Here is a 13,462-nt window from a genome sequence, read left to right as displayed (position 1 = left end):
TGGGAGCTGACATTGGTCTGAATAACAAGTTGTTTCTGCAGAGACAGGGCAATGCCCCTGACTCAATTCCCAGAAAGTAAGCCGCTCACCTCCAGGAGGGTGAGCGCCAGCTCTGGTGCAGGAAGTGCCAGGCCCAGTGGTTTCCATGGCAAACCCCAGTTTGTTTCACAACAAAAGGCCTTCTGCCAGTTCCTGCCCCGTATGAGTCACACACCAAGTGTTTTGTTTGCCTTGGATAAAACTAGGTTGAATTTTTAATGGCTCCTATCAAAGACTAATTAACATCTCCTGGATTAAACAGACCAAAAAAAAAAAAAAAAAAAAAGCCAAGCGTGTAACGGTAAGTCTCCAGCCTATGGGAAAACCAAACCTGGTCTTTAATGTAGTCTCGACGTCCGCACCCATCACGGTCACTGGGCGCTGAGACGACGTAAAATCTGAAAGAAAATGTAAAGCCAAGCCTGTTTAGATAAATCCTTTATTTTTTCCTCAAAATGTTACAAAAGTTCTTGTAAATATCTACAGTGCATAGAGCTTTATAAACGTATCCAGGAATGAGTAAAATCTAGTTGAACGCTGACCCACTCCTAACGTTTAACTCAGTGTTTTTCCTTTTCCTTCCTGATTTTAGCTCTTTGTTAGTCTTCTGCCACCACAGGATGTTACTTGGAGAAGCAGCTTGTCACCCGAGATGAGGCGCACTGGCCTGCACGCTCCCCACGCACAGGGGGCAGCAGCAGGGACCTGACGGAGGGAACCCGGGGCCGAGGGCGCGTGTCGGACACACGGAGCGCCTGTCACCGCCGGCTTGGTCTGGCGCCTTCCTGAGGGCACCGCCCCCACTACAGAAGAACGAGGTCGAGGTGGCAGGAGAGCCTCCCGGAGAAGCGTCCGCTCACAGCACGGGGTGTGGTGGCGGCCAGGCAGGGCCGGGCCCGCAGCAGCACCGGTGGACCCGCTGTGCCCCCTCGCCCGCCGCTTCTGTGCCTTCGCAGCCGAGGAGCCACGGCCCCCAGGGCCTGGCGTCCCCACGGCCGAGCCACCGAGGCGACCACTCACATCACAGCTTCTCAAATGGGAACAGGTGGGACTCGGCCTCCTTCTTCTCCCTGCTGCTCTTCCTGAGGCGCCTCCCCTTCCGCTCCTCCTCAGCCTCTCGGTTCTGGGGCCACGAGGCCGCCAGGATCCTGGCTGCTTCCGCCTGAGAGCTGGTCCCCTCCTCCTCGTCTGACGAGAGCCCACCTCCCGCGTCCGCGTGGGGCGCCGCTGCCGTGCTCTGGGGGGTGGGGACAGCGGGGGTCAGCAGCACCCTGACCTGGAGGACAGGGCTCCCCCAGAGGTCCTGGGGCGGCTGTGTGGGCTCACTGCTGGGACGGACACAACAGTGTGAGGCAGGAAACGGCCCCAAGGAGCTACAGCCAGTCCAGGCGGCCACTGCCCTTGCGCCTTGCGTTTATTACTGCGTTTCTGAGCAAAAGTGCCAGGCGCTCTGAGAAGCCCCCAGAGGCCAGGAGGGGCTGGGAGGCCAAGGAAGAAAGCACTGTGGGGGGAGGAGCCAGTGGGAACATAAAGCCAGGTGAGGGGCCACCAGGGGGCCCTGCGGGGGCAGCAAAACACAGGCGGTTTTGCAAGGCCAGGAGGTGGCCGTGAGGTGGGGAAGGGGCTGCTCCCAGAGCACGTCCCTGCATCTCTGCCCCACGACCGACCACACCGCTGTGTCTGGGGCTGTGGGTGCTGGGAGAGATCACTCGCGGGCCTGGGGATGGTCGCCGCACTGGGAGCACGAGGCCGGGAGAGCGGGGCAGCTGTCCCGCTGGCGGGCACTCAGCACCAGACCTGACCCGCAGCAGCCCCTCTCGTGCGGACGGCGCGGGGCTGGGCCTCCAGGAACACCGGTCCCCACACAGAAAGGACTCAGGTCTGGGGCGTCTAAACAGCTGTGACTCGACATCTGGGCAGAACCGGCCCGTCCTCCCCTCGAGGACCACACTGACCTGGGCCCCGTAGCGAAGCTGCAGCCGCTCCCTGATGAGCAGCCCTCTGACCAGCAGCTTCCAGTTCCCCAGTGCCCGCTTCTCCCTTTTCTGCAAACAGAACGCAGCATGGTGAGCCCGGCCTCTCAGGAACACAGGTGACACAGATGATGCTCCTGAGTTTCTCACCCACAGTCTGTTCTTAAACGGGCGACGCACACAGTGATACACATGATGGCACCAAAAACAAAAACCTCCTGTTAACCGTCACCAACTCACAAACTGTGCAGGGGACCGGGTGACCTGGAACCGGGACCCCGGGCGAGTCCCTTTCAGAGGCAGAGGTTGTGCAGGGGCTGCAGGCCTGGAGCCCGGATCCAGGTACCCTGGGCAGTGACAGGGGTTGGGGGGGCAAGGACGCTGTTCATCCAGAAGCCAGAGCCGGAACAAGTGCCGGGCACGCAGGCCCTCCCGCCCCCCGGGCCCCCCGTCACCTCCTTCTCCTTCTTCTCCACGAGCGCCTGCTCGTTCTCCCAGGCGGTCAGCAGCACGTCTCTGTATTCCTCACAGACGATGTAGCCATCAGTTCTGCGGGATCAACATGGATGGTCTTCCTGTGCCTGCCCTGGCCTGCACGCCTCCCTCTGCAGGGGACAGAGGGCCACTCCAGAGCACTCAGGGCCCTGAAGGGCTTCCTGGCTCAGCTGGTCCACAATCCTGGCCGCGGCTGCTGGCGGACATCGCCCGCACAGAAGGCAGGCCTGTGGGCATGGGGGCTGCGTCCTCTTCCCCAGCCCCTCCCCGCCCCCACCACAGGGCAGGGCAGAGGTCACCAACCAGGAAGGATGATGGCCCTGTTTGGTCACCTTAGGGTTTCACTGGTTTTGCAGCTTCTGCATGGAAGCCAGAGTAAAGGTGTAGAAGTAAACCACTGAGGGTTAAGGCTGATTTTGCAAATCCAGAGTAAAACCTGGACGGTAACGGCCACGGGGCCTCGCCCCCCACCAGCCCCACACCCACCTCCTGCCCTTACTCCCTCCCCACGCCCTCCTCCCGGCCTCCACGGACGGACGGCCCCTCACGCACATGGGGTGGGAGTAGCCTTTGTGGAAGTCGAAGCCCGTGACGGCCTGGGCGCAGTCGATACCCAGCTTGCGGGCCACGCGGTGCAGGTTGGGCAGGTTGAGCTGGATGCAGCCGACAGGCATCATGCTGGGCAGGAAGAGGTACACGTTCCCAAACTCGTTCCGGGGCACCTGCGGGGGCACACGGTGTCTGGCCGGCCGCAGGGGGAAGCGGCCCGTCCCGACCCCCCGAGCGCGGCCCTCACCTTCCCGTCCACAGCCACGGGCGGCTGGTACTCCTCTGTCTGCCAGCGGCCAAACAGACCCAGGTCATTCTGGTCCTGCAGCTGCGGCTCCGCCAGGCGGGCTCTCCGGGCCCGGTTGGAGTAGCCCTTCACCATCTGCATCGGGGGCAAGTCCACAGTCACCAGAGGCGGCCATCTCCTGAGCACGTACCGCCCACCAGGCACTGTTCCCAGTGCTTCTGTGTATTAATTATTTCACTTTTTCAACAAGCCCAGGACGTAGGCTCTATTTTCACCTTCATTTTACAGGTGAGCAGCCTTGGAGGTGGCAACAATTCACCTACAGTCACATGGCCTGTGGGGCTGGAGCCCGGGCACTGAGCGGCTGTGCTGTGTTCTGCATCCATCACTGATGGGAGACTGGGACTCAGAGACAACCACGTGGCCAGAGAGCGACGGGGCCAGGATTTAACCCCCAGGACTGCTGCAACATGCATCCCCGAAGGCGCTGCCAGCTTGGAACCCCCTACCCGCTCCCTGCAGACACCCAGCGGCCAACACTAGAGCCCCAGCCAGGTGAGGGGTGAAGAGTGGAGGGGGCGTCAGCGAAGCTCCTCTGCCACGGGTCAGACAGCCCGTCCCGTATTCCTCCTCTCTTTTCTACAACCCTTCAAAGGTATAAAAACTATTAAGGAGCAAGAGCCCCACCAGCACGGACCCAGGTGGGGACAACCTGCGAGCGTTCCTGCCGCGGGCCCAGGGCACCCATGCCGTCACCCCAGGGCAGACAGGCCCTCTCTGAGGAAGCATCCGGCCAGAGGTGACCGCTCACGACACCAGTCACTGGGGGCAGAGAAGGTGGTCTTTGTCCTCCTTGGAAGACTCAGAAGACGACGCCAGCATGGGGAGGCCGGGGTGTAACGGGACCCCCCGCCAGGCCCGAGGAGGGCGAGGTCAACACGGGCTGCTCAGGAACACGCCGCAGCCGAGCTGCATCTGAACGGGAGCGGGCGGCCTGGGGGCCGTGGGGGCGTGGAAGCGCAAGAACACAAGTATCTGGGGGGCCCTGAAGTCGTCCGGCTGCGGGCGGAAGTGTGGCCAGAGAGGAGGTGGGCACCAGCGCACCGCGGCCTCCACGCCATGAGGGCGGGCCACACGGGGAGGGAGCACCACCCGGGGCTCTGTGTTTCAGAGAGACCCCGACTGCGGTGCGGGGGCTGGGCTGGGGCTGGGCCAGAGGCTGGAAGGCAGCTGTGACCCAAGCAAGAGGTGAGGATGCGGGACAGCGGGAGCCAGAACACGGGGGAGCCCTGCCGCCGGGGGCTGTTCTGCAGCTGTGCTGACACCGCCCGTGCCGGGCACACGTGGCCACTCCACGTCTGAAACGTGGCTAGAATGAACCGAGACGCGTGGGAAGTGAAACACACCAGATTTCAAAGTCTTAAGAAGAAACAGAAAGTGAATGTAAAATACCTCATTAGCATTTCAAAATATTACATGTTAAAACAACTGTTTTAGAGGTATTTGGATACTTTCAAGTATGTTAAAATTCCACCTGTCTCTTTTCAAGTTTTTAATCTGGCTGCCAAAAAATATTAAGTCTGTGGCCTACAGGAAGTTTCCGTCAGTCTGCAGAGCGAGGAGACCCACGCAGCACCCGCGCCTGCTCCCCGCGCCTCAACGCCTCCCCCCAAGCGGAGGCCCTTCTGGTCGCACCAGCTCCCCCGGCTCCACAAACCACAGGGTCCCCCTCGGGGGTCTGATAAAGTGATTCTGTCCCCTGACCGGCCACTGCCCTCCCCTGGCTGACTCGGGCCGTGTGTCCGGTGACAGCCTGTGCGGGTCTGTGCTGAGTCCCCACATCTCCAGGCAGCTGAGCGGCCTGCGTGGCGGCAAGCGCACAGAGGCAAGCGGGGTCGGGGCAGGGACCCCGGGCTGTGCGCGGCCGCTTCCCTAGCTCAGGCCTTGGACAAGCCACCTCCCATCTGGGCTCCCAGTTCCTCATCTGTAAAACGGGCACCGTCACGCCATCCCCTGAAGACTCAGCAGAGACCGTGCACCTGCGAAACAGGGCAGGACCATGGGCGAGCGTGTCCATGCAAAGCAGGGCGCTGGCCTTAGAGCAACTGGGAGCACAGCTCTGACCTACCGAGCCTTGGGCACACACCAGGGGCCTCGGGGCTGCTTTCTGGCCTCGATTTCCTGCGTACTCTGGAAGGGCCCCTCTTACAAAGTCCTAGTTAAAGACTTAAGTCACCTGCGCACAGCAGCCCTCGCCCCTGCTTACCTTGTAAGGTACCTCTCCAAGCCGCACCACTCTTGCCTGTTTCAGCCACGTGTCCCTGGAGTGCAGGGTATGCACGCAGTCCCTACAGGGGCCCACGGGAGACAGGAGACAGAGTTCACACCCCTGCATGAAGCACCACATGCACCAGAGCCCACAGTGGAGGGGGGAGCATGGCCCTGGGTCCTCTCCCAGACCATCAGGGACCTGCGTCAGGCCACACAGCCCACCCTCCCACCACGGGGAGGCCCCAGGCAGCCCACAGGGGCGAGCCGAGGGCCCAGCAGCGCAGGCGCACCTCCCACTACCCAAGGGTCTGGTTGGCCGCACACCAGGGACAGACGGGTGACCACAGAAGGGGTGGGGAGCCCCGAGAACGACACGGACACTAACAAACTACAGGGACCAGGACTCGTGCACACGGAACTGCCGGGCCGGGCAGCCTGTGACACTGCGCCCCTCTGGCATCACTCTCCCTCCAGAGCCCAGAGCTGCACCTCCCACAAGCTCCTGCTTCCTGCGGAGACCGGTCAGTGAGCCAGCCCTTCCCCGGGGCCCCGGGAGCAAGGCGTGGAAATCAGGCCCCTTCCCACCGCCTCCCCCGAGCCTGAGGCTGACGGCCAGCACAGCACCGCGGGCGCGGGCACAACCCCTCCACACCACTTCCCAGCGGCGTGACCCCGTCCACGTCACTCTCCCTTCCTGAGCCCCGTGTCCCTCTCTGTCCAGCAAGGACAGGAGTGCTGCCTCCCTGCCTCACAAGGCTGCTGGGGACCAGACAGTTTTGGGAGCTGAGGGGCATTCCTGCCGGAGTGAGGGCTCCATCCGCTCACCCTGCGGGGCAGTCCCCGCCCCGAGGTCACGGTCCTCAGGCAGGAGTGGGGAGGGCAGCGGGCAAGCAGGTGGGCATCGTGTGACGCTCCTGAAGAGCACAGAGGAGGTGGACACGGCAGCCCTTTCACAGTAAAGGTCAGCTCCTGACCACTTCACACCCATTAGGATGCAATTATCAAGGAAACAGAGGACGAGTGTTGGCGAGGACGTGGACACTGGAACCCTTGTGCTCTGCTGGGGGAAGGGAATACGCGCAGCTGCTGCGGAGAACAGCACGTCAGCTCTCCACCAAGTTAAACCATGACCACATGATCCAGAAATCCTACTTCTGAGCATGTATCAAAGACCTGAAAGCACAGTCTCAGAGAGATGTCTGTGCACCGTCCACAGCAGCCACAAGGGGAAGTGCACAGCGCCCACTGTGGAGGCCAGACGCACAGCGCAGGGCCCCCGCCCACGAGGTGCCCGGAGCAGTGAGCTTCACACGCGCAGAGGGCAGGACGGGGCTGGGGCGTGGGGTGGGGAGTGAGGGTTTAATGGGGACAGTTCGGGGGAAGATGGAAAAGTTCTGGAGACGGTGGGGATGGTCGCACAGCAGCGTGAATGTGCTCCCCCGGAAAATGGTTAAACTGTGCACTTTGTTCTGTGTATTTTACTACATTAAAAAAAGGTCCTCCTCTTGGGCGTTCCCCATGCAGGTGCCCCGTCCACCACGTGAGGAAGCCTGGGCCGTGTCACCTGCACTGAGATGGCCGGCCCCGGGCCAGGCAGGGACACACAGCTCCCGCCCAGACCTGGACCGGGGGTCGGGGCCACGCGCAGGGCACAGCCCCGGGCAGGGGACGCCAGCCACCTCTCGCGTGAGGGAATTCCCTAGGCTTCCTTTGTTCTCCTTTTCTCACCTACTGAGAACGCCCTCTGGGTTTTGGTCTTGGGTGTCACTGTTTCTACAAATCACTTCTTTTGTTTCCTTTCTTTTGCTATTCCTTTAATTTCTGCTTCTACTGTCAATTTTTACTAAGTTTATATTGTTAAAATATTTTCAGTTTTTATCTTGTATGTATTTTACACTCTTTTCAAGGCTTATTCTCTGCCCACTTCTTCGGTTTCTTTTTACTGTGGATAAAACACGTAACATAAAATTCACCCCCGTAGCCATTTCCCAGTGTGCAGGTCAGGGCACTAAGCACACGCACACTGTTGTGCAACCATCACCACCACCTTCTCCAGAATGTTTTCACTTCCCAAACTGGGACTCTGGTCCCATTAAAATATCTATTTATTTTAATTTTCAGTATCAGTCCTCGATTCCTTCCTTCCGTATGTTTTTATTTTGGGGGAATGTTCTCCAATGCCCTATATAAACCTTATTTGTCCTGTTCTTTTCCCCTAATTTTCCCCCTACTGATCTTTTAACCACTGTCACATTAATTTTTCAAGCCTTCATCTCCCCTGCACACCCCCAGCCCAGGGCAGGCTGCTCACCCCGGCCGCCCCGCACCTGGAGTAGACGGCTTCGCCGCGGCAGTACCCAAGGATGGCGGCCGTCTCGGGGTAGATGGCCTCGTACTTCAGGAGATGCCTCTTCAGGGCGTACAGAGGGTGGTTCTTATATGTGCCAATGACGGTGGGCAAAGGCTGGTCCAGGTGCTTGGCCTGAAACTGCAAAGGCCAAAGAGGCCATGTCAAGCACGTTGCTCAAAGGGGAAGGAGGCCTGGGGGGCGACCCTCAGCTCGGTTGGTAACAGCCAGTGTGGCTTCCAGGGTGCCCGCTGACCCACAGCTCTGCAGAGTCGAACAATTCTGCAGGCGACATGGAAAGCCATTCCTCGCCCCTGGACACCTCAGCCGGCTGGGGCAGACCCGTCCTCGGGAGCCCCCCCTCCACCGCCACCACGATCCTGCCACCGCACGACACTCAGTACACTATGGCAAAGACCTGTTCTTTCGGCTGCTCAAGGGCTCTGAACTCTGGTGGGCAAACCCCTCTGATCTAACCCTCCCCTCAGCATCTCTTCAGATCCTGACAGACAGGCGAGGACCAGCCCGCGCGGCCGGCTTCCACGACTGGTTCCTGAGCTCGGTCAGTCAGGATACCCTCTGCACGGGGCCTGTGACCCCGCATCCCTAAGTCACACCCCAGAGGGAGCTCGCCTGTGGGGTGAAGTGCACCCCACAAGGATGGCTCCCCACCCCAGGCACCAGGAATAATCCCGCGGCAAGTTGGGCCTGCATAGGGGCTCCAGCCCACACCTTGGCCAGGCCAGCGGCTATCCCAGGACCAAAGGACCACTTCTGCATCGGAGGGCGACCTCGTGTGCCCTCGACAGACAGGACATGTCTCAGCCCGAGCCACCCCAGGAGCGGAGTGTTCTGCGTGTGCACTGATGAGCGTGCATGCAGAGAAGGGGACGATGACACCGGTGAGCCTTCTCCTCTTCCACTCGGGACGACTGAGCTGACTCACAGAGAGCTCCAAATTTATAACCGGGCAATAACTGAAAGCACATGGGCTGCGAAGCCAGACCAACCCGGGTTCAGTGCCAAGTCAGCTCATCTCTCAGATTCTGCGTGTTCAACTGGTGGAGAGAAGGCAACCACCCTCACGGCTCCATCCTGCTGCTGGGGTCACTGACTGAGAGTGGTCTGCACACTGGGACGACCGCAACCCCCCGCGCCCAGGCCTCACCTCCATGTCCTCCTTCCGCTCCCTCTCGGCCAGCGGGCTCCGGTAGGGCCTCAGGGCCTCGGCCCACCAGGCGGCGTCGACCCGGCACCTGCGGGTGGCTGTCAGCCAGGCGGGGTCATACCGCTGGGTGACGTCGCGGACCCAGCCATCGCCGTCGATGCCCACGACGTAGGTCACAGGTTTGCTGGCGTACTGGTAACAGATCAGAGGCTGGCCCACCACCCCGTGCACACAGTCCACACACACCCACTTGTCCTCCCGCTCACAGAACACCTCCAGCCACTGGTCCACGCCGGCCGCCTCCTCTCCGGGGCTGGCCTTCTTGCCTTTCCCTCTCTTCCTGCCCGATGCGCTCGCAGACGCTGCTGGGGAGCCCGGGGGCTTCGGGCGGCTTCCTCGCGGGGGCTCGGAGTCCCTCCTGACATCCCTCCTGGAGCCCCGCTCTGTCCTCGGAGGCGCCGGGGCCCTCCTTGGCTTCGGGAGGCCGGGCTCGGAGTCCTCGTCGGAGGGCAGCAGGCTGTCCCCGCTGGAGAGCTCGAAGTCAGAGCTGCTGCTGGCCCCGCCGCTCCCGCTCTCCTCCTTGTAAGACACCCTGGAGGCCACCCGCCGCTCCCGGCCCCGCAAACGCCTCGGGGGCCCCTCCTCGCTGGCGGGGGACGCGCCCCGCTTCTGCCCGGCTGCAGACCCCCGGGCGCGTGGACTGCCACGGCCCCCAGGAGGGGCGTCCTCTTGTCTGCTTCCTCCACTGCTCTTGGCTTTGGTTTGCTTTCCTGGAACTTGGCTGGATGTTTCTGAGGAGGCTCCCGGCCCCTCCGCGGCCCTCTCCTTGGAAGGTTTCTTTCCCTTAAACAGAGAAGAAAATTTTTCTGTTTTCTTTTTTGTTAATGATACAACAGGGCTGAGCCCCAGCTGGAGAGCCAGTGGAGGTGAGACGCCCCCGGCTCAGGCTGACGGGCCAGCCCCCTCCAGGGCTGTGCGAAAGAACAAAAGAACTCGCTCGGATCTGCAGCGCCCCAGGCCAAGGCCACAGCCGCGCTCCTCTCACTACGAGGTGCAGCACAGGGTGTGCAAGCACACACCTGGGCCCAGACTCCACTTCTGCTTCTCATTCGCTACGTGATTTGGGTCAGTTACGCAACCTGAGTCTCAGGGTCCTGAGCAGTAACACCCACCCTGCAGTAAGGCGGTCCGCAGACAAGTACTGGCGGACTTGATAAAGCTGGAGTAGCGAGAACTCAGAAATTATTAAACCTGACCTCTGAACCATCAAGTTTCAGACACCAGCATCCCAGGGAGCACGTGTTCAGCCTCCTTCTTAGAAGATGGCAGAGCTCAGAGCCCTCACCTCCCTCACTCCACACCGCCGAGCAGGACAGGTGCCTTTTTATTCCACTGTTTTATAGAACAGAAACCAGACACCGAGGAGCCCAGCCTCTCCCAGGCCAACCGCACACGCAAAGCCCGGGATGCTGGATACCCACTTGTGCACCTGGTCTTCCCGACTCGGCCCGTGCGAGGCAGGCCCAAGGGAACCTGCTCCGTGAAGACCGACCACTAACAACAGTCTAATGACCAGATCTGTTTACGTCTGATAATTTCTCACTCCTCCGCGACCGCTTCTTCTGGAAGCCCCAAGAACCTCACCTTCGCTGCTGGTAACTTCAGGGGAATTGGCTGTAGAGACAGTACCAGTCGGGTAGGGAGGTGCAGGGCCCGGAGAATCAGTAAAAATATCTATAATGAAAAAGAATAACCTGCTTATTCTCAGAAGAGAATTAAGAATTTGAACTATTCCATGTTGTTGAGAGCCCAGAAATAAACCCACATGCCTACAGTCAACTAATCTTATGACCAAGTAGGGAAGAATATACAGTGGAGAAAAGACAGCCTCTTCAACAAGTGGTGGTGGAAAAACTGGACAGCCACGTGTGAAAGAATGGAATTAAAACATTTTCTCATACTACATACAAAAACTCAAAACGAGTTAGGGACCTAAACATAAGCCCTGAAACCACAAAAGTCGGAAGAGAACACAGGCAGAGCACGCGGATGTACGTCACAGCAATATTTCCTTGGCTCCGTCTCCTAAGGCAGAAATAAACAAAGAGGAACTAATTGAACTTACAAGCTTTTGCACAGTAAAGGAAACCATGAACAAAAATACAATCTACTGAATGGGAGAAAATATTTGCAAATGATGAGACTGACAAGGGATCAACTTCCAAAATAAACAAACAGTTCACACAACTCAATATCAAAAAACCAAACAACCCAATCAAAAAAATGGCAGAAGACCTGAAAAGACATTTTTTTTCAAAGACATACAGATGGCTAAGAGGCACCTGAAAAGATACTCAACACTGCTAATTATCAGGGGAATGCAAATTAAAACCGCAGTGAGGTCTCGCCTCACACCTGTCAGAATGGCTGTCCTTAAAAAGTCTACATGTAACAAATGATAGGATGTGGAGAAAAGGGGACCCTCATACACTGCTGATGGGAATGTAAATTGGTGAACCCACTATGGAAACTAGTATGGAGGTTCCTTAAAAAACTGAAAACAGAATTTTATCATATATGATCCAGCAATTCTGGATATATCTGGAAAAAAACAAACACTCTAATTCGAAAAGACACGTGCGTCCTAATGATCACAGCAGCACTATTCCCAACAGCCAAGCCACGGAGGGAGCCCCGCTCCCCGTCACAGAGGCTGCACCAAGAAGCCGTGGCGCAGACACGGGGGCTCTCGCCCAGCCAGGAAGGAGAGCGAAGTGCGGCCGTGTGCAGCAACAGGCATGGGCCTGGAGACTGTCACGTGCAGTAAAATGGGACAGACAAAGACAAATACTGTACGATGCCACTTATGTGTGGAACCTAAAAAAAAAGTATATGCAAAACAGAAAGACTCACAGACACAGAAAATAAACCTATGTTTACCAAGAGGTAGTGGGAAGGGGGCGGGGACAAGTCAGGGTGTGGGACTAATGGATACAAATCACTATGCATAACACAGAGAAACGAGGATTTACTGCGCAGCACAGGGGATTATACCCATCGTCTTGTGATGGCCTGTAAACAGCATAATCTGCAAACATACAAAGTCACTATGCTGTACGCCTGATACTAACACAACACTGTAAATCAACTGTACTTCAATTATAGCTGAATAAATAAGTGGAAAAGTCCATCAGTGCAATGCAGTATATTAACAGAATGAAGGGAAGAACCACATGATCATCTCAGTTGACACACAAAAACCACTTCACAGAACCCAACACACATTTCTATGATAAAAACACACTCAGGAAACTAGACATATGGACGAGAACTTCTTCAACATGAGAAAGAGCATCTGTGCAAACCCACAGCTACCGAGCTGCTCGGTGGTGGAAGAGTGAAAAGCTTCCCCCCAGATCAAGAACTGGACAAGGATGCACGCTTCTGCAAGGATGCATGCTTCTACAAGAATGCGCTTCTGCAAGCATGCACACTTCTAACAAGGATGCACGCTTCTAACAAGGATGCATGCTTCTGCAAGGAGGCACACTTCTGCAAGGATGCATGCTTCTAACAAGGATGCACGCTTCTGCAAGGATGCATGCTTCTAATAAGGATGGACGCTTCTGCAAGGATGCACGCTTCTGCACTGCTATTCTGCACTGGACTGGAAGCACTAGACTGAGAAATTGGGCAAGAAATTGAGCAAGAAACAAAAGGAATCCAAGCTGGAAAAGAAAAAGTAAAACAAACTGTATTCACAGACGTCAAGATCTTATATATAGAAAACCCCAAAGAATGCACAAAAAAACTGCTAAATGAATTCAGCAAAGTTTCAAGGTGTAAGATCAACACAATCAGCTGTTTTTCTATACACCTTCCATGAACAGTCAGGAAAGGAAACAGCACCACTTACAGTAGCATCAAAAAGAACAAAATACCTAGGAAAAAGCTCAACCAGGGAGATGAAAGACGTGTCCACTGGAAACTGCAAAATACAACTGAAAGACACTGAAAAAGCAAACAGAAGGAAAGACAGCCATGTTTATGGCTGGAAGATGTAATACTGACCAGATGGCAACTCTACCCAAATCAATCTGCAAGTTCAGTGCAACCCCTATCAAAATTCCAGTGGCCTTCTTTGCAGAAATGGAAAAGCAGACGGTCAAATTCACATGAAACTGCACGGGGCCTCCAGCAGCCAAACAGCATTATGAAGCTGTACTCGCACTGCCGGATTTCAAAACTTACTAGATTCACAGTAATCAGAACAGTGTGGTACTGGCGTAGGACAGGTATGAAGAACAACGGAACAGAACAGAGGGCCCGGAAAGTAACCCAAGAGTCTATGGCCAACTGATTTCTGACGTGTG

The 13,462-nt window shown here is 57.3% G+C and overlaps 1 protein-coding gene across 4 annotated transcripts in view; it reads right to left on the bottom strand.

Annotated features, from left to right (window-relative positions):
• Window positions 1-460: 460 nt before the first annotated feature.
• The window catches only part of XPC (XPC complex subunit, DNA damage recognition and repair factor), a 29,964-nt gene continuing 16,962 nt past the window's right edge, over window positions 461-13,462 (bottom strand). For 3 of the 4 annotated variants that reach the window (XM_072941931.1, XM_072941932.1, XM_072941933.1), the window contains 9 exons: window positions 10,734-10,823; window positions 9,090-9,932; window positions 7,902-8,062; window positions 5,570-5,651; window positions 3,304-3,438; window positions 3,060-3,229; window positions 2,468-2,561; window positions 1,995-2,084; window positions 461-1,276 (listed from right to left, as the gene is read on the bottom strand). In XM_072941931.1, the coding sequence (XP_072798032.1) occupies window positions 1,061-1,276; window positions 1,995-2,084; window positions 2,468-2,561; window positions 3,060-3,229; window positions 3,304-3,438; window positions 5,570-5,651; window positions 7,902-8,062; window positions 9,090-9,932; window positions 10,734-10,823 (1,881 nt within the window). In that variant the 3' untranslated portion in view covers window positions 461-1,060. Of the gene's footprint in view, window positions 1,277-1,994; window positions 2,085-2,467; window positions 2,618-3,059; window positions 3,230-3,303; window positions 3,439-5,569; window positions 5,652-7,901; window positions 8,063-9,089; window positions 9,933-10,733; window positions 10,824-13,462 lie in introns of those variants that run through there. The other variant, XM_072941934.1, reaches the window with a different exon arrangement.

This window comes from Vicugna pacos, chromosome 17, assembly GCF_048564905.1.
Source record: "Vicugna pacos chromosome 17, VicPac4, whole genome shotgun sequence".
NCBI classification, from domain to species: Eukaryota; Metazoa; Chordata; class Mammalia; order Artiodactyla; family Camelidae; genus Vicugna; species Vicugna pacos.
Note: the sequence above shows the minus strand (reverse complement) of the source record. Positions and strands in the feature narration are given on the sequence as shown.